The 25,516-nt window shown below is 41.5% G+C and overlaps 1 protein-coding gene across 4 annotated transcripts in view; it reads left to right on the top strand.

The window, feature by feature from the left end:
- The window catches only part of Vps54 (VPS54 subunit of GARP complex), a 96,801-nt gene that overhangs the window by 62,929 nt on the left and 8,356 nt on the right, over positions 1–25,516 (top strand). For all 4 annotated transcript variants that reach the window (XM_021176328.3, XM_021176330.3, XM_085829088.1 and 1 more), the window contains 7 exons: positions 12,138–12,234; positions 13,340–13,680; positions 19,199–19,328; positions 19,922–20,103; positions 20,464–20,576; positions 22,380–22,443; positions 24,489–24,594. In XM_021176328.3, the coding sequence (XP_021031987.1) occupies positions 12,138–12,234; positions 13,340–13,680; positions 19,199–19,328; positions 19,922–20,103; positions 20,464–20,576; positions 22,380–22,443; positions 24,489–24,594 (1,033 nt within the window). The remainder of the gene's footprint in view (positions 1–12,137; positions 12,235–13,339; positions 13,681–19,198; positions 19,329–19,921; positions 20,104–20,463; positions 20,577–22,379; positions 22,444–24,488; positions 24,595–25,516) is intronic.

Raw genomic sequence — 25,516 nt, 5'->3', positions numbered from 1 at the left:
GGAGTGAGTCTAATCCAAGGGGGGAGGGGACAGAGCAGTGATCATACTACTTATAATGGTGATAAATTATTAGATTTTGAAAATTTCTATTTAGTATTTTTGAATTTTTTGGATACAGGTAAATCTAACAAAACCATAAAATGAGTTGACTGCCCGATCTTTGCTTTTCTAGTTGTGATGGTTTGTATATCCTTGGACCAGGGAGTGGCACCATCTGAAGGTGTGGCCTTGTTGGAATAGGTGTGACCTGGTTGGAATGGGTGTGTCACTGTGGGTGTGGGCATAAGATCCTCACCCTAGTTGCCTGGAAGTCAGTCTTCCACTAGCAGCCTTTGAATGAAGACATAGAACTCTCAGCTCCTCCTGTACCATGCCTGCCTGGATACTGCCATTCTCCCACCTTGAAGATAATGGACTGAACCTCTGAACCTCTGAACCTCTGAACCTCTGAACCTGTAAGCCAGCCCCAATTAAATATTGTTTTTTTTATAAGACTTGTCTTGGTCATAGTGTCTGTTCACAGCAGTAAAACCCTAACTAATACAGAAGTTGGTACCGGGAGTGGGGTATTGCTGTGATAGGCCTGACCATGCTTTTATTTGAAAGAATGTGGATTTTGGGACTTTGGATTTGGAAAGCAGTGGAATGCTTTAAATGGGGCTTAATGGGTCATCCTAGTAGGAATATGGAAGACTTTGTTGCTGGGAGTAATTTGAACTGTGTTGACCTGGCCCAAGAGATTTCAAAGGAGAAGAATTTCAGAATGTGGCATAAAGACTGGTTTTGTGGTATTTTGGTGAAGAATGGGGCTACTTTTTGCCCTTGTCTGAAAAGTTTTCCTGAGGCTAAGGTAAAGAGACTTGGATTAATTGCATTGACAAAAGAAGTTTCAAAAAAGCCCAGCAGAGACTTTGTTCTCTGGTTAAGTCTTATGAAGAAAAGTTTGAACAAGCATAGCAAGCTTAGAAAGGAAAAATATAAAATATATGGTTTGAGTATTAAAGGAGTACCAGGAAGTGAAATGGAGCAAAATCTTGTGTTCTAGGAGATAAAGCTTAAGGGAGTGGGACCTTGGGGCAAGATCCTACCCAGCTATATTAGATCCAGGCATGGTGGTACACACCTTTAATCCCATGAGACAAGCATGCTGATCTCTACATTCAAGGTCAATCTACAGAGCAAGAACCAGGATAGCCAAGCTTAGGCAGTGAAGGATTTAGAAAACATAAGCTAGTGATAATGTAATAATACAAGGGGATCATGTTCTAGTTCCTGTAAGCACCAGAACTCGGCAGCTTCAGCCATGTGCCTCTGGCTCTAGAGTTAAGAATGGAAGGAACTACTGGGAAAATTGATGCTGGTTAGCTGGAGCAAAGGAATTAGCGGTGATTAAGAAGAGACCAGCATCGTTGAGGTGAAATCTTCTGGAAATTGTTTTCTGGGAGCACAAAGAAGCTGTGTTCCAGAGATACCCAAGATTGTACGGCATGCTGCGGCTGGACTTGGTAATGTGTAATAGTCACTCAGGTGGTACTGCTTGTGAAGGAATGAAGGGATCATGTAGAGAAGCTGGGGCTTAGCACTGTGAGAGGCCAGGGAAGCCCATTGGAGAAGGTGAAGCCTCAGCTGTAGTTGATGGCCCAGGATTGAAGGGGTCATGCAAAGGATTTGAGGCTTGGCACCCTGAAGAGAGCCTATGAGAGGCTATTGGTGAAGCCTAGATGGAGTGGAACACCCCAGTGTATTGGAGATGTCAGTACCATGGGATGATCACCAAGAACAGCAGCCGTAATGGAGTGGATCAACCTGAGCATAGAGTGCTACAGAGGAGAGAGATGGAGAAGTGATGCCAGTCCTTAGGAGAAGTCCAAAAGATCAAGTGGAATCCCAGACACTGAAAGAAGAAGCTGTAAAATTGAAATTGCATTGGAGACTAAAAGATGTTAAAGATGCCAGAGCCATGGGATACATGCTGAGGAAAGCTGCTAACAGGGAGTGGAACCAGCCCAGGAGGAAGCAGTTTGTTGCTGTCAAAAAAGATGAAAAAGGAGTGGAGATCTGAAGACCACTTTGACATCAGCCATGGAGATGCAGAGTTTGGAGTTTGCCCAGCTGGTTTCCTGCCTTGCTTTGGGGATTACAGTTAATTAAGTTGAATGAATCTCAGAAGAGACCTTGAACTTTGGACTTTTAACATTGTTGCAACTGCTATAGACTATGAGGACTTTGAAAGTTGCACTAAATGCATTTTGCATTATGCTATGTTTAAGTATGGCCCCCACAGACTCATGTTTTTGAACAAGTCTATGGGGACCAGGGAGTGGAATGTGATGGTTTGTATATCCTTGGACCAGGGAGTGGCACCATCTGAAGGTGTGGCCTTGTTGGAATAGGTGTGACCTGGTTGGAATGGGTGTGTCACTGTGGGTGTGGGCATAAGATCCTCACCCTAGTTGCCTGGAAGTCAGTCTTCCACTAGCAGCCTTTGAATGAAGACATAGAACTCTCAGCTCCTCCTGTACCATGCCTGCCTGGATACTGCCATTCTCCCACCTTGAAGATAATGGACTGAACCTCTGAACCTCTGAACCTCTGAACCTCTGAACCTGTAAGCCAGCCCCAATTAAATATTGTTTTTTTTATAAGACTTGTCTTGGTCATAGTGTCTGTTCACAGCAGTAAAACCCTAACTAATACACTAGTCTTTATAAGGATTCTAAAATTGGCCAAGCTCTGTAGGTTGGCTTTCAGGGTAAAGTTGAGCATAGAAGAGGAATAGAGGGTTGGTGGAAAGTGGGAGAGGTTGAAAATAATTTATTATAATGGGGTAGCAAATACTAAATTTACATTTATAATCAAGCTTCTAAGAGGCTCCAAGAAGTTTGGGTCTTTACTTTTGAGTTGCCTGATCCCTACTTTTTGTTTTCATCTTGACATTCCTGTTCTTTCTAGAAAGATAGTGGTAAGTATTCTATGCCTGAATTTCTCATTCATTTAGGTATCTAAATGTAAAGGAATTTAGGTATCTGGTCACTGATATAGATAGTTATTAAGGTTCTCTGGGCTCAAACCTCAGATTGGAGATGTGTTACAATTTCTGCACCATTTGTTGGCACATCTGTCTCAGAATTGGTTGGAGCAACTAGTGAGAAGTAATGACTTCTGGGAGATGTGTCATGGCAACTTTTAGAAAATTCAGGACAGTGACTTTATTCTCTTGCTCTTGGGCAGGCTAGTTTATGTTAGCAATATTTGGGGAAAAGGACTCTCAGTTGAGAAAATGAGTCCATAAGATTAGCCTGTAGGCAGGGTCTGTAGTCTACTTTTTTCATTGGTGACTGATGTGGGAGATCCCAGCCCACTCAGAGTGCTGCCGTCCCTGAACTGGTGGCTCATGGCTGTAAGGAAGCAGGCTGAGCAAACCTTGGCGAGCAAGAGTGTAAGCAGCACTCCTCAGTGGCCTCTGGATCCATTCTCTCTGCCTGAGTTCTCTCAGCAGTGGAGTATGACCCGATAGAAGCTAAAACAAACTCTTTCCTCACCATGTTGTTTGTGGTCACGGTGTTCTCCCACAGCAATACAAACCCTAGTAAGACACTGTAACAAATTTTCTCACCTTATGCAGAGAGCTTCACGCTATCCAGGACAAGAAAGGGTTTTGTTTTATTTTGTTGTTGTTTTTTTGTTTTGTTTTGTTTTGTTTTAATAAACTTATGGCTATAGCAGCATTCACTGGAAATATATAATGTTACTTTCTATAAAATCTCCTTAGGGAATTCTATTTTATATTAACCTGTTTCATATTAGAATTTATTAACTTAGAGTTACTATCAAGTAATAACATTGGCAGATATTTAAATGTGCTGTATGTTGCCGATAACAGTTCTTTTTTTTTTTTTTCCACTGTTTTTTTTATTACATATTTTCCTCAATTACATTTCCAATGCTATCCCAAAAGTCCCCCATACCGCCCCCCACTTCCCTACCCTCCCATTCCCATTCTTTTGGCCCTGGCATTCCCCTATATTGGGGCATATAAAGTTTGCAAGTCCAATGGGCCTCTCTTTCCAGTGATGGCCGACTAGGCCATCTTTCGATACATATGCAGCTAGAGACAAGAGCTCCGGGGTACTGGTTAGTTCATCATGTTGTTCCAACTATAGGGTTGCAGATCCCTTTAGCTCCTTGGGTACTTTCTCTAGCTTCTTCATTGGGAGCCCTGTGATCCATCCAATAGCTGACTGTGAGCATCCACTCCTGTGTTTGCTAGGCCCCTGCATAGTCTCACAAGAGACAGCTATCTTTGGGTCCTTTCAGCAAAATCTTGCTAGTGTATGCAATGGTGTCAGCGTTTAGAAGCTGATTATGGGACGGATCCCTGGATACGGCAGTCTCTAGATGGTCCATCCTTTCATCACAGCTCCGAACTTTGTCTCTGTAACTCCTTCCCTGGGTGTTTTGTTCCCAATTCTAAGAAGGGGCACAGTGTCCACATTTTGGTCTTCATTCTTCTTGAGTTTCATGCGTTTATCAAATTGTATCTTATATCTTGGGTATCCTAAGTTTTGGGCTAATATCCACTTATCAGTGAATACATATTGTGTGAGTTCCTTTGTGATTGTGTTACCTCACTCAAGATGATGCCCTCCAGGTCCATCCATTTGGCTAGGAATTTCATAAATTCATTCTTTTTAATAGCTGAGTAGTACTCCATTGTGTAAATGTACCATAATTTCTGTATCCATTCCTCTGTTGAGGGACATCTGGGTTCTTTCCAGCTTCTGGCTATTATAAATAGGGCTGCTATGAACATAGTGGAGCATGTGTCCTTCTTACCAGTTGGGACATCTTCTGGATATATGCCCAGAAGAGGTATTGCTGGATCCTCCGGTAGTACTATGTCCAATTTTCTGAGGAACCGCCAGACTGATTTCCAGAGTGGTTGTACAAGCTTGCAATCCCACCAACAATGGAGGAGTGTTCCTCTTTCTCCACATCCTCGCCAGCATCTGCTGTCACCTGAATTTTTGATCTTAGCCATTCTGACTGGTGTGAGGTGGAATCTCAGGGTTGTTTTGATTTGCATTTCCCTGATGATTAAGGATGTTGAACATTTTTTCAGGTGCTTCTCTGCCATTCGGTATTCCTCAGGTGAGAATTCTTTGTTCAGTTCTGAGCCCCATTTTTTAATGGGGTTATTTGACTTTCTGGAGTCCAGCTTCTTGAGTTCTTTATATATATTGGATATTAGTCCCTTGTCTGATTTAGGATAGGTGAAGATCCTTTCCCAATCTGTTGGTGGTTTTTTTGTCTTATTGATGGTGTCTTTAGCCTTGCAGAAGCTTTGTAGTTTCATGAGGTCCCATTTGTCAATTCTCGATCTTACAGCACAAGCCATTACTGTTCTATTCAGGAATTTTTCCCCTGTGCCCATATCTTCAAGGCTTTTCCCCACTTTCTCCTCTATAAGTTTCAGTGTCTCTGGTTTTATGTGAAGTTCCTTGATCCACTTAGACTTGACCTTAGTACAAGGAGATAGGAATGGATCGATTCGCATTCTTCTACATGTTAAAAACCAGTTGTGCCAGCACCATTTGTTGAAAATGCTGTCTTTCTTCCACTGGATGTTTTTAGCTCCCTTATCGAAGATCAAGTGACCGTAGGTGTGTGGGTTCATTTCTGGGTCTTCAATTCTATTCCATTGGTCTATTTGTCTGTCACTATACCAGTACCATGCAGTTTTTATCACAATTGCTCTGTAGTAGAGCTTTAGGTCCGGCATGGTGATTCCACCAGAGGTTCTTTCATCCTTGAGAAGAGTTTTTGCTATCCTAGGTTTTTTGTTATTCCAGATGAATTTGCAGATTGCACTTTCTAATTCGTTGAAGAATTGATTTGGAATTTTGATGGGGATTGCATTGAATCTGTAGATTGCTTTTGGCAAGATAGCCATTTTTACAATGTTGATCCTGCCAATCCATGAGCATGGGAGATCTTTCCATCTTCTGAGATCTTCTATAATTTCTTTCTTCAGAGACTTGAAGTTTTTATTATACAGATCTTTCACTTCCTTAGTTAGAGTCACGCCAAGATATTTTATATTATTTGTGACTATTGAGAAGGGTGTTGTTTCCCTAATTTCTTTCTCAGCCTGTTTATTCTTTGTGTAGAGAAAGGCCATTGATTTGTTTGAGTTAATTTTATATCCAGCTACTTCACCGAAGCTGTTTATCAGGCTTAGGAGTTCTCTGGTGGAATTTTTAGGGTCACTTATATATACTATCATATCATCTGCAAAGAGTGATATTTTGACTTCATCTTTTCCAATTTGTATCCCTTTGATCTCCTTTTGTTGTCGAATTGCTCTGTCTAGGACTTCAAGTACAATGTTGAATAGGTATGGAGAAAGTGGACAGCCTTGTCTAGTCCCTGATTTTAGAGGGATTGCTTCAAGCTTCTCACCATTTACTTTGATGTTGGCTACTGGTTTGCTGTAGATTGCTTTTATCATGTTTAGGTATGGGCCTTGAATTCCTGATCTTTCCAAGACTTTTATTATGAATGGGTGTTGGATCTTGTCAAATGCTTTTTCCGCACCTAACGAGATGACCATGTGGTTTTTGTCTTTGAGTTTGTTTATATACTGGATTACGTTGATGGATTTCCATATATTGAACCATCCCTGCATCCCTGGGATGAAACCTACTTGGTCAGGATGGATGATTGTTTTGATGTGTTCTTGGATTCGGTTAGCAAGAACTTTATTGAGGATTTTTGCATCAATATTCATAAGGGATATTGGTCTGAAGTTTTCTATCTTTGTTGGGTCTTTTTGTGGTTTAGGTATCAGAGTAATTGTGGCTTCATAGAATGAGTTGGGTAGAGTACCTTCTGTTTCTATTTTGTGGAATAGTTTGTGAAGAACTGGGATTAGATCTTCTTTGAAGGTCTGATAGAACTCTGCACTAAACCCATCTGGTCCTGGGCTTTTTTTAGTTGGGAGACTATTAATGACTGCTTCTATTTCTTTGGGGGATATAGGGTTGTTTAGATCATTAACTTGATCTTGGTTCATCTTTGGTACCTGGTATCTGTCTAGGAACTTTTCCATTTCATCCAGGTTCTCCAGTTTTGTTGAGTATAGCCTTTGGTAGAAGGATCTGATGGTGTTTTGGATGTCTTCAGGATCTGTTGTTATGTCTCCTTTTTCATTTCTGATTTTGTTAATTAGAATACTTTCCCTGTGCCCTCTAGTTAGTCTGGCTAAGGGTTTATCTATCTTGTTGATTTTCTCAAAGAACCAGCTCCTTGATTGGTTGATTCTTTGAATAGTTCTTCTTGTTTCCACTTGATTGATTTCGCCCCTGAGTTTGATTATTTCCTGCCGTCTACTCCTCTTGGTTGAATTTGCTTCCTTTTGTTCTAGTGCTTTTAGGTGTGTTGTCAAGCTGCTAATGTGTGCTCTTTCTAGTTTCTTTTTGGAGGCACTCAGAGCTATGAGTTTTCCTCTTAGAAATGCTTTCATTGCGTCCCATAAGTTTGGGTATGTTGTGGCTTCATTTTCATTGAACTCTAAAAAGTCCTTGATTTCTTTCTTTATTTCTTCCTTGACCAAGGTATCATTGAGAAGAGTGTTGTTCAGTTTCCACGTGAATGTTGGCTTTCTATTATTTATTTTGTTATTGATGATCAGCCTTAGTCCATGGTGATCTGATAGGATGCATGGGACAATTTCAATGTTTTTGTATCTGTTGAGTCCTGTTTTGTGCCCAATTACGTGGTCAATTTTGGAGAAGGTACCATGAGGTGCTGAGAAGAAGGTGTATCCTTTTGTTTTAGGGTAAAATGTTCTGTAGATATCTGCCAGATCCATTTGATCCATAACTTCTGTTAGTTTCACTGTGTCCCTGTTTAGTTTCTGTTTCCATGATCTGTCCATTGGTGAAAGTGGTGTGTTGAAGTCTCCCACTATTATTGTATGAGGTGCAATGTGTGCTTTGAGATTTACTAAAGTTTCTTTAATGAATGAGGCTGCCTTTGTATTTGGAGCATAGATATTCAGGATTGATAGTTCCTCTTGGAGGATTTTACCTTTGATGAGTATGAAGTGCCCCTCCCTGTCTTTTTTTGATGACTTTGGGTTGGAAGTCAATCTTATCTGATATTAGAATGGCTACTCCAGCTTGTTTCTTCAGACCATTTGCTTGGAAAATTGTTTTCCAGCCTTTCATTCTGAGGTAGTGTCTATCTTTTTCTCTGAGATGAGTTTCTTGTAAGCAGCAAAATGTTGGGTCTTGATTGTGTAGCCAGTTTGTTAGTCTATGTCTTTTTATTGGGGAGTTGAGTCCATTGATATTAAGAGACATTAAGGAAAAGTAATTGTTGTTTCCTGTTATTTTTGTTGTTAAAGTTGGCATTCTGTTCTTGTGGCTGTCTTCTTTTAGGTTTGTTGAGGGATTACCTTCTTGTTGTTTCTAGGGCGTGGTTCCTGTCCTTGTATTGGTTTTTTTCTGTTATTATCCTTTGAAGGGCTGGATTCGTGGAGAGATAATGTGTGAATTTGGTTTTGTCGTGGAATACTTTGGTTTCTCCATCTATGTTAATTGAGAGTTTGGCTGGGTATAGTAGCCTGGGCTGGAATTTGTGTTCTTTTAATGTCTGCATAACATCTGTCCAGGATCTTCTGGCTTTCATAGTCTCTGGTGAAAAATCTGGTGTAATTCTGATAGGCTTGCCTTTATATGTTACTTGGCCTTTTTCTCTTACTGCTTTTAGTATTCTATCTTTATTTAGTGCATTTGTTGTTCTGATTATTATGTGTCGGGAGGTATTTCTTTTCTGGTCCAGCCTATTTGGAGTTCTGTAGGCTTCTTGTATGTTCATGGGCATCTCTTTGTTTAGATTTGGGAAGTTTTCTTCTATAATTTTGTTGAAGATGTTTGCTGGTCCTTTGAGTTGAAAATCTTCATTTTCATCCACTCCTATTATCCGTAGGTTTGGTCTTCTCATTGTGTCCTGTATTTCTTGAATGTTTTGAGTTAGGATCTTTTTGCATTTTCCATTTTCCTTGATTGTTGTGCCGATGTTCTCTATGGAATCTTCTGCACCTGAGATTCTCTCTTCCATCTCTTGTATTCTGTTGCTGATGCTTGCATCTATGGTTCCAGATTTCTTTCCTAGGGTTTCTATCTCCAGTGTTGCCTCATTTTGGGTTTTCTTTATTGTGTCTACTTCCCTTTTTAGGTCTAGTATGGTTTTGTTCATTTCCATCATCTGATTGGATGTGTTTTCCTGTTTCTCTTTAAGGACTTCTACCAGTTTGGTTGTGTTTTCCTGTTTTTCTTTAAGGACTTGTAACTCTTTAGCCATGTTCTCCTGTAGTTCTTTAAAGTCCTTCTTGATGTCCTCTACCATCATCATGAGATATGCTTTTAAATCCAGGTCTAGTTTTTCAGGTGTGTTGGGGTGCCCTGGACTGGGCGAAGTGGGAGTGCTGGGTCCTGATGATGGTGAGTGGTCTTGGTTTCTGTTAGTAAGATTCTTACCTTTACCTCTCGCCATCTGGTAATCTCTGGAGTTGTTATAGTTGTCTCTGTTCAGAGGTTGTTCTTCTGGTGATTCTGAGTATCCTCTGTCAGCAGACCTGGGAGACAGGCTCTCTCCTCTGAGTTTCAGTGGTTAGAGCACTCCCTGCTGACAAGCTTTCCTCTTAAAGGGAAGGTGTACAGATATCTGGCGTTTGGACCTCCTCCTGGCCGAAGAAGAAGGCGGAAAACAGGACCTTTCCCAGATGCTGTGTTGCTTTGGCAGGTCACAGAAGCTGTAGGCTTCTGTGGTGCACACTCTCAGCTGTGCAGACTAAGTTCCTAAGTTCAGTGGAGTCCTGGATCCAAGATGTGCTCCCTGCTCCTGAGGCAGAGGGCTCCTGTGCAGGGCAGACCACTGTCTTCCAGCTAGGAGGGTGCTGGATGTCTGTAGCCCCAAAAGGGTGCTGCCTCAGCGGCTCTGTGGCTCCCGCCTGTCCCAGAAGCTGTCTGCCTCTGTGGTCCTCACTCTAACCTGTACAGACTAAGTTCAGCGGAGTCCCGGAGCCAAGATGGCGCTCCCTGCAGGGCAGGTCACTGTCCTCCGACTGGGAGGGTGCCGGAAGTCTGTGGCCCCAAAAGGGTGCTGCCTCAGCGGCTCTGTGGCTCCCGCCTGTCCCAGAAGCTGTCTGCCTCTGTGGTCCTCACTCTAACCTGTACAGACTAAGTTCGGCGGAGTCCCGGAGCCAAGATGGCGCTCTCTGCAGGGCAGGTCACTGTCCTCTGGCTGGGAGGGTGCCGGAAGTCTGCGGCCCCAAAAGGGTGCTGCCTCAGCAGCTATGTGGCTCCCGCCTGTCCCAGAAGCCGTCTGCCCCCGTGGTCCCCACTCTGACCTGTACAGACTAAGTTCGGCGGAGTCCCGGAGCCAAGATGGCGCTCCCTGCAGGGCAGGTCACTGTCCTCCGGCTGGGAGGGTGCCGGATGTCTGCGGCCCCAAAAGGGTGCTGCCTCAGCGGCTCTGTGGCTCCCGCCTGTCCCAGAAGCTGTCTGCCTCTGTGGTCCTCACTCTGACCTGTACAGACTAAGTTCAGCGGAGTCCCGGAGCCAAGATGGCGCTCCCTGCAGGGCAGGTCACTGTCCTCTGGCTGGAAGGGTGCTGGATGTCTGTGGCCCCAAAAGGGTGCTGCCTCAGCAGCTCTGTGGCTCCCGCCTGTCCCAGAAGCCTTCTGCCCCCGTGGTCCGCACTCTGACCTGTACAGACTAAGCTCGGTGGAGTCCCGGAGCCAAGATGGCGCTCCCTGCAGGGCAGGTCACTGTCCTCCGACTGGGAGGGTGCCGGATGTCTGCGGCCCCAAAAGGGTGCTGCCTCAGCGGCTCTGTGGCTCCCGCCTGTCCCAGAAGCTGTCTGCCTCTGTGGTCCTCACTCTAACCTGTACAGACTAAGTTCGGAGGAGTCCCGGAGCCAAGATGGCGCTCTCTGCAGGGCAGGTCACTGTCCTCTGGCTGGGAGGGTGCCGGAAGTCTGTGGCCCCAAAAGGGTGCTGCCTCAGCGGCTCTGTGGCTCCCACCTGTCCCAGAAGCTGTCTGCCTCTGTGGTCCTCACTCTAACCTGTACAGACTAAGTTCGGCGGAGTCCCGGAGCCAAGATGGCGCTCCCTGCAGGGCAGGTCTCTGTCCTCCGGCTGGGAGGGTGCCGGAAGTCTGCGGCCCCAAAAGGGTGCTGCCTCAGCAGCTCTGTGGCTCCCGCCTGTCCCAGAAGCCGTCTGCCCCCGTGGTCCCCACTCTGACCTGTACAGACTAAGCTCAGCGGAGTCCCGGAGCCAAGATGGCGCTCCCTGCAGGGCTCGGGCCGGTTTCTGCTTCCCTAACTAATGCAGTCTCAGGTCCCGCGCAATTGGATTGGAGCAGAAGCTGTGTTCCACTCACCAGCAGTCCCAAAATCCTGAGGTGGGGGTCGTGGGTAGCTGGCGGGTGTCAGGCAACCCTCCGCTCCTGCTACCCCTGCGCTGATCCGGCCGGATCCCGATAACAGTTCTTATCAAACTGTAAAAGATACATACTTTTCCTCCTTGTTAAAAATAAAAAGCAACATCAAACATGGCAAGGAAGAGCTCAGTCACTCACAGAATTACATCAGCAGCCGCACTCAACAGCTGGGGTTTTGCGCTGATTTGGCGCTGCCCAGAGTCCATGGCAGCGGATTGTCCTACTTCTCACAGTGGAAAGTAGTTTATTACAACTTTTGAGAGAAATGGTATACTTCTATTATTATTTCACAAGAGATCCTTACTTTTAGCTAATGTCAGGTTTAAGTGTGTGGTCACAAAATTCTCCCATGGAATTACAGTATGATATGGACCATGTCAGTGTATGTGATTGGACTAATTGGACAGGGCGGTGTTTAAACAGATAGGACAGTTTGGTAACTGACCTCTTTAGCTCAGGAACCTATGATTCTAGTTAGGGTTCAAGGTAAGTGGCACTTTATTTTTATAAATATATATTTATATACTTATACTTTATACTTATAAAATATATATTTAATGTCCTTTCCTCCAGCTTATTACCATGTTGGTCCAGGGACACTTATTTTTGTTTAAAATTTTCTTATAGGCTTGCAGATCAAATGAGAATGTTGAATTTTCCCCAGTGGATTGACCTGTTAAAGGATATTTTCTCTAAGTTTACAGTTTTCTTGCAGAGAGTCAAGGTAAGCTTGCGTATCAGTTGCCTGGAATATCTGAAATCCAGTCAGCTTTCTGGACACTACTCAGAACTGAAGTACATTTGGGTGAGGGTGAGTTTTGTGTACATAATGATACCTTTGGGCCTCGGTTGTAGTTGCTTTCGTTCCCTCCAGTCTGTCTGTGATGTGTGTCTGTGCTGATTGGACTTACTCAGCCTCCACTGGCTCAGGAAATCTGCTTCCTTAGAATCATGTCCATCCGTAAAAGAAATCAAATGTTTCAGAGAGGAAGCAATGCATTTGAGATTTGCAGCTATGACTATCAAAATCCTTTATTTCTTAATAGTTCTTAAAGATAGTAGTTTATGTAAGCTATTTTTTGTTTACCTAGCTTTCAGTGTTTAAGTGTTTCCTCTGTATCAAGTACTATTAAGATAAGAGTACTGAGGTGGAGCTAACAGTGTAGTAGAAAGAGACCTAGATGAATAGAGAGATAATTTTAGATGAAAATAAATGTTCTTAAACAAACAAAGCAAAACCACAGCAGAGCAGCCACAACTGCATTTGTGGGAGAAAGCTATTGTGAGAGTCAGTGAAGGAAGGTCTCTTTGAGGAAGCCGCCATGTTTTGCTAGAACCCAAGTGATGAGAAGGACAGTGTACAAAGGTCACAGGGAAGAGCTGTCTGTTCAGAGGAGGCAGCAGAGGTGTTGAGTGATCAGACAACAGAATGAGACATCCCCCTGTGACAGGATAATGCTAAGGAACACAAGCGATTGCTCTTTGAAGCAGGAGAATGGACTAATAAGTCTCTCTGAGAGATATTTGGTGCAGCAGGATTGAGGTCAGTGAAATATACAGTGTTTTAGGGAAATGTCCATTAAAAAATACGTTAGAATGTAAGTGCTCTGGGTTCTAAGCTGTAGTGAGCTTCCCTCTCCTGTGTGACTGATTTTCACAAGTCACTGTTATTTTATCAATACGAACTTGATAAAAATTGTAACATTTCTTATAAGACTGATCATTTTGATCATAGATATTCAGAAATGTGTCCACATAATTCTTATAAATTTTAGGTTGGTGATATTTAAATGCATCTTTCTAAAAGTCCTATCTTTACTTTTTTGTAGGCAACATTGAATATTATCCACAGTGTTGTTCTCTCAGTTCTTGACAAAAACCAAAGGACTAGAGAATTGGAAGAGATCTCACAGCAGAGGAGTGCTGGGAAGGACAGCTCCTTGGACACAGAGGTGGCTTACCTGACACACGAGGGCTTGTTCATAAGTGATGCTTTCAGTGAGGGTGAACCAGCATCTGCGGCAGTTGATACTACCTCTCAAAGAAACATGTCTCCACACAGCGAGCCCTGCAGCAGTGATTCCGTATCAGAACCAGAATGTACTACTGATTCTTCATCCAGCAAGGAGCAGACATCAGCGTGTGCTCCTCCAGGAGGTATAGAGATTATGTGAGTATAGCAGCTTTCTGAGAATGATAGCTCTGCTGCAGTAGGACTGGAGATTCAACTTTAGTTTTTAAAATGTAACCCTTGAAAATTTAACAAAGTCATTTTTATGAAACATACACTTCATTTTGAAGATGTGTAGAAGGTGTGGAGGAGAGCCGTGGAGACAGTGGAGAGATTGCAGGATCTTAGACTGGTGAGGAACTTGAATTATTTCCCGAGACATCCTCCCTTCAGCACTATGGAAACTGATTCAGAGGAAATTTATATAAACCAAACAGAACTTTTCCAGGACCCCACATGGGTTCCTGCTCTGGTGATTTTTCTTTGTTCTCTCCTGTCCTGCTCCTTTATTTTATATTAGTAAAGATGTGTTGGCCTTATGCATTGGTTTCTCAGAGATGTGAGTTTCTTAGTGGATTACATTGCCTTTCCAAACATCACTTGTAAAATATATGTTTTGAAAGTATTTCATATTTACAGAAAATTTGCAATAATAGTATGAACACTGTCAAAAATCCTCCACTCAAAGGCCTCAGTTCTGAATAATCTACCACATGACCCTGTCTCACTCTCTTTTTTCCTTCCACCCCTTCCCCCTTTCTCTTTGTATCTGCAATCAGACATGACACCTCTTTATCCCAGATACTAGAGTATGCGTTTGATAACCCAGAACATTGTCTTACATAATTCAGTAATAACTGTAATAACTGCTATCGAAAAAGACAAAGCAAAACCTGTAAATGCTTTCTGTTCCAAGAACATAGTTTGTATTATGTTGTTAAGGATAACAAGACTTAGTACTGTTGCTTATGTGTAAATCAACCTGTGGTCCAGAGCTCATGGAACTCACATTTTACTTGACATCAGTTTATTACAGTGTTTCCTTCCTACCGAAATACCTGAACTGCACTAGCAAATGTATATATTTTGTCTGTGTTTAGGCTAATATCTTTATATTTACCAGTTATTATTATACTATTAAATCTATATTAACATTATGTATTTTGACTGGGCATGGTGATGCACAGCTTTTTCCCCAGCATTTGGGAGGCAGCGGCAGAGACAGGTGAATCTCTTGAGTTCAAAGTCAGCCTGGTTTAAACAGCAAGTTCCAGGAGAGCCAGAGATGCAGCGAGACCCTGCCTCAAAACAGTAACAACAACAACAACAACAAATTCTGTATCTTAAATAATTTTATTTATTTTGGAGTTAGGAGATCTTCACTTGAGTGGACTACCCTCACAGTGTGGCTTCCGTTTGCATCTGAGGTGCTTTTTGTTTCTGCATTTATCATCTCTACGTAGTCTAGCAGTGAGGAGGAGAGGGCAGTGGAGTGGGATTCTCCTTGTTTTGTTTTGGTTCAAACTTTTGAATTTGGTATACAATGCACTTGTGGAACAAAAGTTAAATTCTAAATGTTCAGCTCAAATAATTATTCCAAAATGCAAATATTTCATCAAGAAATATTGTCAAGAAATGGAACAGTATCAGCTCTCTAGAAAACTTACCCTCCCCTGCCCTCACTCTAATCAATTTCATCTGGAATCAAGTCATTAAAACTGTTAGTGTGTGTCTGTGTGTGTGTGTGTTTTGTTGCTTTCATTTTCAGTTGTATATCATAGAACCACACTTTTGTGTTTATCTGCTTTCTTTCCTTCAATATTATGTGTGTGACAGGTGCATGTAGTGGGACTTTATTTGTATACAAAAATAATGTCCTATGACAACATTACAATACAAAAGTCATTCTGCTATTGATAAGATTTGGGGTTATTTCTATTTTTAGGGATTCGCCTGCCTTTGGTGGTTTCATGAATTGCTGGTTCTTATGCATACTATGCACTGTTAAATCCTTAGCTTTTAAATGCTTGTCAACATTTTTGTTGTACATGCTACAAACAAATGTTGGAAAATATATATGCACATATAGACACCAGGAATGGAGACGGACACAATCACTGAATATAATGGGCTTACATTTTAGTTGAGTGCACAGCCAAAAAGCACAGCCAACACATGAGAATGCAGGAGAATTTGTTGCCTGTAGGCAAGAGATCAATTTTAAAAGATGGCATTCTCTTAAATGGGGGGAAAAAAAGGTAAGGAATTTATATAGAAAGTCTATACGTATTCATATGGGAATAAACCTTGGGGCAGGCACATTTCTGAGCATATTCACTTTAAAATACAACTGGGCATTCTCAGTTAAGGTTATAATTCAAGAGGAAAAGACTGCAGAATGGAAGGCCCCAGACATACCCAGTCTGCCCTGTAAAAGCAGAAGGGGGAAGGTTCTCTGGGTTTTTTAGCCTCATGTGCATTTGCTTATTACTTAGAGTCCTGTCAGGAAGAGTTCTATTGCCTCACATCTTCATTCACTCTCCTCACTCTCGCCACTTGGTAGTCTTGTACCTGTTGGCTGCTCGGAGTCTAGGTTGCAAGTGTAGGACTTTTAGTTTTGTCCTGGTGATTGGCACAACACCTTTCCGTATACTTACTGTCCCTTTTGATAGCTTCTCCTGGCAAGTGCATAAAGAAGGTCTTTGCCTGCCTGCCCCCCCCCCCCCCGCCCTTCTCCTTCTCCCTCTCTGCCCTTCCTCCCCCCCCTCCCTCCCTCCCTCCCTCCCTCCCTCCCTCTTCCTTTCTTAGTGATTTGCTGGAGTTGCTTGTGTAAGCACATGTCTGCTCTCCAACCATATTGCAAAATCATCTACCACTTTGTGAATTCCTACTTCACTCTCAAGGTCTTTTTGGTTAAAAAAGGCTATTAGTTTTAAATATGTCCCTTTGACAATTAGATTGACAGTTTCTCTGTAATTGTTTTGTATCATGCAAGATTTTCTTCCTTTTTTTTCCTCCTATACCTAGATAATTCTTTAGCTCATTTAGCTAAAATGTCATCTCCCTTACTGTTCTGTATGTAGTACCACGGTTGCTATAAACCAGATACTCAGAGAAGTGTGTAGTCATTACATTTCGTTCTTTTTTTTTTTGTTTGATTTTTTGAGACAGGGTTTCTCTGTAGCCCTGGCTGTCCTGGAACTCACTCTGTAGACCAGGCTGGCCTCGAACTCAAAAATCCCCTGCCTCTGCCTCCCGAGTGCTGGGATTAAAGGCGTGCGACACCACACCCGGCTCTCATTACGTTTCTTATTCTCTGATAAAGCACCATGTTCACTGCAGTAGGAGAGAGCTGATCTGGCATGAGGGAGGCCCTAGCTTCACTCTCCATCTTGCTCTTGTTTTCTTAGGAACGTGGTCTAGAATTTGTACTTTTTACTGTCACTTCCACAGCAGAGGCTAGGATGTGACGTATGACTCGCTCTGTAAAAGAGCTTGAGAACTAGAGTCTTTAGTTAGTTGTCTGTCTGTCAGTTAAAGATACTTGTGCAGCTAAAGCCGTCACTGTGGCAGGGGAGAGAAGAAGTATTAAAGGCAGCTAGCAGCTTGCTGTGACATTTGACAGTCTTAAGCCCGCATCACAGTTGTTTTTGTGGGTTTATTTCCTGTCCTCATTGTCTGTCACTTTAGAATCTTCTCTGGTGTTCCTCCATTGCATGTTAGTTACCACAGGATGAAACATAGGCACTGTCGATGGTTCTGCTTATGTTCAGCTTATACACCAGTGCCTGAAGGCTTGCTGCTCAACTCGGAGGTGACAGGGAAGTTAAAAGCAATTAAACTCAAAGATCTTTTCTAAGGAAAAATTACAGCTAATTAAACAAGATCTAAGAACATTCACACTTTTGGTTAGGCCACTGCAGTATTTAAAAACTTTTTATTTACTATTTTTTTTTTTTTTTTTTTGGTTTTTCAAGACAGGGTTTCTCTATGTAGCCCTGGCTGTCCTGGAGCTCACTCTGTAGACCAGGCTGGCCTGGAACTCAGAAATCCGCCTGCATCTGCCTCCCAAGTGCTGGGATTAAAGGCGTGCGCCACCACGCCCAGCTTTATTTACTGTTTTCTGTTTATGTCTTTGTGAGTTAGTAGCATATGGCTAAGGGTTCTAAATTCATTAGTGATTCTGTTACATGGCAGATTTTTAGTAATCCTTTAGAAAATAAGACCTCATTTCAGTAGTAAATTTGAACATCTAAATGAGCATTTTTTTTTTGTTGGAATTGGCATTAGTTTTAGACTGGTTTTATATAAATAAGTGTTTTGAGCATTGGAGAGGAAACTCAAGTCAGCAAAAAGAGGACCTAAATTTTACACCTGAACACAGGTCATAAGCTGGCTGTGGTGGTGTGCTCTTGAGATCCCAGTGCTGAGCAGGCAGAGGCATGGAAATGACTAGCCAGCTCGCCTAGCCTACTTGCTGAGCTAGTGTGAGGCTCTGTGTCATAAACAAGGTAAATGTTCCCTGAGGAAGGAAACCAGAGGTTGCGCTCTGGCTCCATTTGTACCCACTACATCTGTCCCGTCCCCCCAACACCTGAAATTATGGAACAGTGGAAATTTAATGAATTAGAGACCAATTCTAGATTTTGGTCTTTCTCTCTTACTATTGCAGCTGTGGGTTGATCATTTAAACTACTGAGGGCCACAGTCTACCTGACTCAGTAAAATTATACAAGACTGTTTTGAGAATACCTTAAGACTATTAACTCTGCTGTTATTCTAAGACACTAGTAAATAGGTTTAGCGATATAATTTTGAGGGATAATAAACTTTCTTCAATGTCATAACCCAGTAATATAAATCAAAGCCTGCTAATAATAACTTTGAAAATTGTCTTATTCCATCGAAAGGGCTATAAATGACACAGGCACTTAACTTGACTTATTATGATGCTAAAGAATTGTTGGCATAGAATAAGTGGCATTTATTTTATTTTATTTTATTTTATTTTATTTTATTTTATTTAGACAGGGTTTGTCTGTATAGCCCTGGCTGTCCTGGAACTCGCTTTGTATGCTAGGCTGTCTTTGAACTCAGAGATCTGCCTACCTCTGCCTCTCGAGTGCTGGGATTATAGGCGCATGCCACCACTGCCAAGCTCTGTGGTCTTTATAATATGCTTCCTGAATGGAAATATTTAAAAATAGAAAAATCTTGCATTTCCCCTGAAAATATAAACACAACTGTTTAATACAGCTTCCTTAAGGGCTCTCTCTTTCCAGTGCTAAGCACTAAGTTCAGTAAGTCCTCTGCCACTAAGTAACTTACACTCACAGGAAGAAAGAACCTACTTGCTATGAATGCCCTCCCTCCTCACTGGTCATCCCAGCATGTTCCTCTCAGGGCATCGCAGAGCTGCTCCTGCACAGCTGCCACCTCACCTTAGCCAGAACAGACTGCGGCTGGAGGGTGAGCTCAGTGGTAGGACTAGTACAGTAAGAAAGTTAGGCCTCTGAAGTGTTAACCTTGAGCACCATTAAAACTTATTAAAAATGGACAATAGGTAGCCCAGAATTTTTTCCACAAATGTGAATTCTCTATCTTTGTCCTCCTCTTTGATACATCACATGTGGAGAATACTGTGTTTCCTGATTAAATCTCATTGTCTCATCTTCAGAGTCAGTGAAGACATGAGGTTAACTGACTTGGAGCTAGGAAAACTAGCAAGTAACATCCAGGAGTTACTGTGTAATGCTTCAGATGTATGCCACGATCGAGCTGTCAAATTTCTCATGTCAAGAGCAAAGGTATTTTATTTTCATATAGTCTTGGAGATTTTTCTGTATATACAAAGTGTTACTTTAAAGATCTAAGTTATATGTAACTGTACCTATGTTCTGTCACAGTCTTATCCATCTTAACACTTGGAAAATTGATGGTATTACTGCTGTTGTCTTCTAAAGAGCTACTGAGAAGTCAAATAATTAGAAAATAGAAATAGCAAATTATAAAACCATCCTTTTCCAATTATTTGTTTATTTAAAAGACTTACTTAAAAATATAACACCATAATAATTAATTTGAATCTATTATGCTGGTTTACCTACACACACAAACAAAAAGGTGTAACTTGAATATATTTGAGTTACTGTGTTATAAACTGATAACCAGTTTTAGACATCTTCAGCTCTGTATGTTCCAAGTTTTGTATTCTAAAGTATTAGGAAATTTCAGCTAAAGTATAAATGTTTTAAATCATAAATATAACTAATATGATACAACTAACATACTAGGAAAATAAAAATAACAGTAGCAGTTACTAAGCTCCGTCAGTTTTATAGCTCATACATCTTTTGTGTAATACTAACTTTTGTCATGATGTGATGTTTTTAAAACTTAGGACGGTTTTCTTGAAAAATTGAATTCCATGGAATTCATAGCACTCTCGAGGTTAATGGAGACATTCATAGTGGACACTGAGCAGATCTGTGGGAGGAAGAGCACGTCACTGCTTGGGGCCCTTCAGAGCCAAGCAAATAAGTTTGTGAACAGGTTTCATGAAGAGAGGCGGACCAAGCTCAGGTAGCACCGGGTACCTTCTCTGCTTTCCTTTTCTTTACAGAACAGCTGTGGTTAAAGGGTAAATGTAGTTGATCACAGGCAAAATTCCTCCGAATGGAGAAGTGAGATCAAATTTCTTAGCTTCCGATGGAATTAGACTGTTTATCTTTGTTGAAGTCTTTATCAGTTGATCCTCACTGAATGTCTCTTTCTCAGGGTTGACTAAATTGGTTTTCTTAGCTGATTTTGGCTAGGCTAAGAGACAAACACCTGTTTGTTCTGTTAGTGGGTGGGTCCAGTTTATTCTGTTCCTTCTAGCTAACGATTGATCCTGAAATGTGCCTGTTAAAGTTCACCATTCTTTCCTTTCCTTTTGAACAGCCTCCTCTTAGACAATGAGCGTTGGAAGCAGGCTGATGTTCCTGCAGAATTTCAGGATCTTGTTGATTCTATAGCGGATGGAAAGATTGCTTTACCTGAAAAAAAGCCAGTGGGTATGTGTAGTTTGTCACACATGGTTCCTCCCACTGATGACGACGAGGGCATCCCTCTGTCCCTGCAAAGCCTACATTCTACATTCTACATACAAAATAGGTTTTCGATTAAAGTTATAGAGTGATTGCTTTAACCTTGTGCTTTTTCCTGCCTTGCTGTATGCTGTCAGAACCCCGTAAGGGTGCCATGCCCCATCCACGTCTCACTGACTCACTAGAGACTGATGTGGGCACCAGGAAGTGAAGGCTACTTGACATGTAATAATGAGTGATTGCTTGCCAGCAGGCATTGGTATTCTAAGCCATTTACAGATGTTATGTCATTGATGGTCCTCACACTAAGCTTTTAACAAACACAGACGCTTGAGCCCTAAACAGTTATGTAAGTAGTTGAGTTGCAGAACAAGGACTGCAGATGCAGGCAGACTGACAGCAGGATCTTTTTCTTATCTGCTCTGCCTCACCCCATCTGTGCACAATAGAGAGTTAATTAAGAGTGCTTCCTGTCACTCTGATATAGCTGACTCATGTGAGGCTATGCCAGTGCCTGGCAAACACAGAAGTGGATGTTCACAGTCATCTATTGGATGGAACACAGGGCCCCCAATGGAGGAGCTAGAGAAAGTACCCAAGGAGCTGAAGGGGTCTGCAACCCTATAGGTGGAACAACAATATGAACTAACCAGTATCCCCCAGAGCTCATGTCTCTAGCTGCATATGTAGCAGAAAATGGCCTAGTCGGCCATCATTGGGAAGAGAGGCCCCTTGGTCTTGCAAACTTTATATGCCCCAGTACAGGGGAATGGCAGGGCCAAGAAGTCGGAGTGGGTGGGTACGGGAGCAGGGCTGTGGGAGGGTACAGGGAACTTGCGGGATAGCATTTGAAATGTAAATAAAGAAAATATCTAAGAAAAAAAAAAACGAAAGTAAAAAGAATGCTTCCTGTCACAAAACAAATAGATATCCAATTTGAATTATGATTAGAATTTAACTTTCTTTGCATGAAAGAAAAGAGGGAGCACATACTTTGAGTGATCAGAAACTGACACGCCTTTGGTAAGCTAATTAATGTGGCTGCTCCAGGACTGTGATCTAATTTATTATTCTTTTTACCTCAATATGCTGAATTTTGTTTCCTAGTAATAAGAGATATCTCATGCTGAAAATTAATTACTGTATTGAAATCTTTAAGGGATAATGTTATAATGAAGTAGCCAGGTACAATGCTAGTTCTTTGTTAATTCTTTTTTCGTTTTTAAAATTTATTTTTTAAATGTATTTTGTTTAATTTTATGAGTGTTCTGCCTCTATGTACACATGCTTGCCAGAAGAGGGCATCAGATCCCTTTCCAGATGGTTTTGAGCCACCATGTGGTCACTGAGAATTGAACTCAGGACCTCTGGAAAAGTAACCAGTGTTAACTGCTGAGCCATCTCTCTAGCCCATCTAAATTAATTCTAACTTAAAAAACATTATTTACTAATTTACTGTGTACCAGGCCCAGTAGACAGGCAGTTTATAATCATTATTCCTATCATTCAACTACTGAGAGACCGATAATTTTAATTGTGAATAACTTACATTCATTCAGCCCGTACTTGCAGTAGTGGGACTCAGATCTACATCTAACCAAGCCCAGTGGACTTCTTTCACAGTGCCATACAACTTTCCAAGGCACAGTAGATACTTGTTTCAGAAATGAGCTAGTTCTGGGGCCTAACAGGAACTACCCTTTTAATTTTTTTCTCTAGTGATTTTTTTTCATCTTGTTCCCTATTTTTCTTGTTTGCTTTGTTTGCTAGTTACAGAAGAAAGGAAGCCAGCTGACGTTCTTATTGTTGAGGGACACCAGTATGCAGTTGTTGGGTGAGTAACACATTTCTCTTTGAAGCTCATCTTCTAGTTCTCCCTTGGAGTGAATTGCTAATCTTGGAATAACAATGTTAAAAGCTGTAAAGTATTTAGGGAAATGTTACAGTTTTTCTTTTAGTTTATATTATTTTGTAATATGGTTTATTCATCAGAGACTCCACTAGCTTCACAGAAAGGAAGGCCCCAGTTTTCCCCTGTAATAGGAAATATGTGAAGCAGCCCAAGGCCCATGTAGTAACTGCTTGGTACCATTATTACCACCCCAGTCTCTTGCTGCTTTTTTTCTCTACAACTTTCTCAGTGTATAGGATAGCACAGTAGTTTTACTTGTGGACAGTAGAACTCAAAATGTGGCAATCAGTTATATTTATAAAATTATTGCTGTTCTGTGTATCATTTAGCATAGTTCACCATTATCATTGGACCCAATAGATCTTTTTCTCTTTTTTGAATAAATACATCTCTAATTCAAGTTACCTGGAAACATACCATCATCTGTACTGCATACCTTTTATGACATTTTAAGTACTCCATTCTCTTTAAAGCATTGAATAGCTTAAATATTGCTTTTGCTTCTTTTCACTGTTTCTGAAATAGCTGCCCCCCCACCAAAGGAAGTACCTTGCCATGATAGTGTAGTATGGTACAAGTGCCTCTTTCTGTATATGTTTTCCTGGTAGAACTCTTGAGTTCTGCAGAGGTGAGGGGGTTACTGACTTCCTGTCTTCAGTTTTCAGAAGCTTGAAGCTTCTGCCTAGTCACTTTGAAGTTACTAGAGCGTATATATTTAACAGCAACACTCCTTTTCATTCTCCGGAACCTTTGCTTCTCTCTGGAGGACAAAGCTGTTGAACCCCCTGTAATCTCACCCCTCTAATTGAAGTGCAGTTTCTGTCTTTATTGATTTGTTATTCAGCTACATTTTGTGCACTTGATAAAAATGATCCCCCTTGGAAACTAGCTTTCCTGGTTCTTTAAGAAAAGAGACTGTCGCCAAAAAAAGACTAAACTTCCTGGCTAAAGGGGAATTAGTGCTTCTTCTGAGGGAAGAGTTTAAATGCTATGCAGTGGACTCATTAAAGGAGAGGCCTGTCATTCAGAGTAGACTCTGAACTAGGCATGGCACCTATGTTGACCTCCAAGATGAGTTTAAAAGGCCCAATGCTTCTCTTGAATTTTAGTTTTTAATATTCTACTGATTTTTAGAAAACATTTAACATGGTTTTCTCATTTCTGAACAGCTGAGTTAATTTAAGTATTTTATATTAATTCATTCTTTCCTCCCCTTAACTGCAGTTGTACATAACCTGCAGTAATGTGTCTTCTCTATTTGTGACATGTCCTGCTATTAAACTCATAATTGATCATTCTTGGAGAACCTTTTGTGACCACTCTGTAAATTCCTAGGATGTTATGGTCTCCTTAAAACATTATAGATTCTTTTTCATCTTATTAAGAAAATCTAGGCTAAGCTCCTTTCATTAATTTAAGAGTCTAAAGACTAAAGTTTACGTGAGCAACCAAACCCTCTGGCTAGTCTTTTTCTCATTGTTTCTGATTTGTCCCCAAATTGGAGTACTTGCTGTATAGTAGAGACTTGCTTAAAATTGCCATGCTGAGGGAATGACAAGATTTCTCATCAGTAAAAAAACCCTTTTTTTTCTTGCAGAGAACCCAAGTTTGGTTCCCAGCCACCCCTGGTGGCCAGCAACTATTTTTAACTCCAGTTAAACTCCAGGGGATCCAAAACTGTCTTCTGGCTTCCCTGGGCACTGCACACATATGGTGCACAGACATATACACACACACTAAAAACACCTGTACATATATAATAAAAATAAATAAATCTTAAAAAACAACAACAGAATGCCATACAGAGAATGGTGTTTCTACAGCACAGAGTTTGAGAACAAATTCATTATCAGTCTCTTAGATGACTCTGAAATTATGCAACTACCAAGATTGGTGTGTTTCCATAGATGTTTTCAACTGGTTGTTTGACTCTTGATGAGTGTCTGAGGGTTATCCTTTTCTTCTAGAACCGTCTTGCTGTTAATAAGAATCATTCTTGAATATTGCCAGTGTGTGGATAACATCCCCTCCGTCACTACTGACATGCTCACTCGCCTGACAGATCTGCTGAAGGTGAGGACAGCTTTACCTGTTTTTCTGAAAAACAGCTGGAGTATAACTAATTCTTAACTTGGGAGACACTTACCACGATATTTCTAGGGTAGGGGTTTTATGATACTGATCATGCGCTGTCCACTCCACATTCAGTGTGTGCATAGGTGTGAGGTGTACACATGCTCGTTTGGACCCATGTGTACTCACACGGCCTAACATCCTTAGAGCTTGGAATAGCCCTGGAGACAGGTGCTGAGCTGACTCAGGTCAGAAGCAGGGATGCTGCTTTCACATGCTTGCTCGGGATGTCCCGAGACTTTATCTGCTATGATGCCACTTTTCCAGAACCACTAATGGGAAGTGAAATGGTGATAATTTCAGCTATTTTGTAATAATGTCTTTATGTGCTATGATAGTAAAGGCTTTTTACCTACCCCTTGTAAATTAAAATGTATTTTTCTCACATGTTATGATGATTAGAGTTCCCCTCCCTCTCCTCTTCCCAGTTCTTTCCCACCTCTCTTCCCATCCTATCCATTCCCTTTCTGTCTCTCCTTAGAAAAGAATAGGCTTCTGAGAGATAACAGCAAAAATATACAAATTAAATGTAATAAGATAGAACAGAAATCACCACATTGAAGTTGGACAAAGCAAACCAACAGAGGGAAAGGACCTCAAGAGGTCACAGAATCAGCGCCCGCTCATTCACACTCTCCCACCAGAAGTCAGTATGGAGCATACCTGCTGTCTCCCTTTTAATTGATGCATAAGTAGGTTCTAATTGTTTTTTTTTTTTTTACCAGAAAATTCATAATACCAAGCCATTATAGTGAGTCAGTCCTCTAATCTCAGCACTTTGGAGGCTGAGACAGGAGAATTACCAGCCTGTATTATATAGTAAGCTTAGGCCAGCATGCACCATGAAGTGATACCTGTTTCA

The sequence above is a fragment of the Mus caroli genome, unplaced genomic scaffold (genome assembly GCF_978045245.1).
Source record: "Mus caroli unplaced genomic scaffold, Mus_caroli_1 scaffold_13, whole genome shotgun sequence".
Classification (NCBI taxonomy): Eukaryota; Metazoa; Chordata; class Mammalia; order Rodentia; family Muridae; genus Mus; species Mus caroli.
This window is presented reverse-complemented; position numbering and strand designations above follow the sequence as displayed.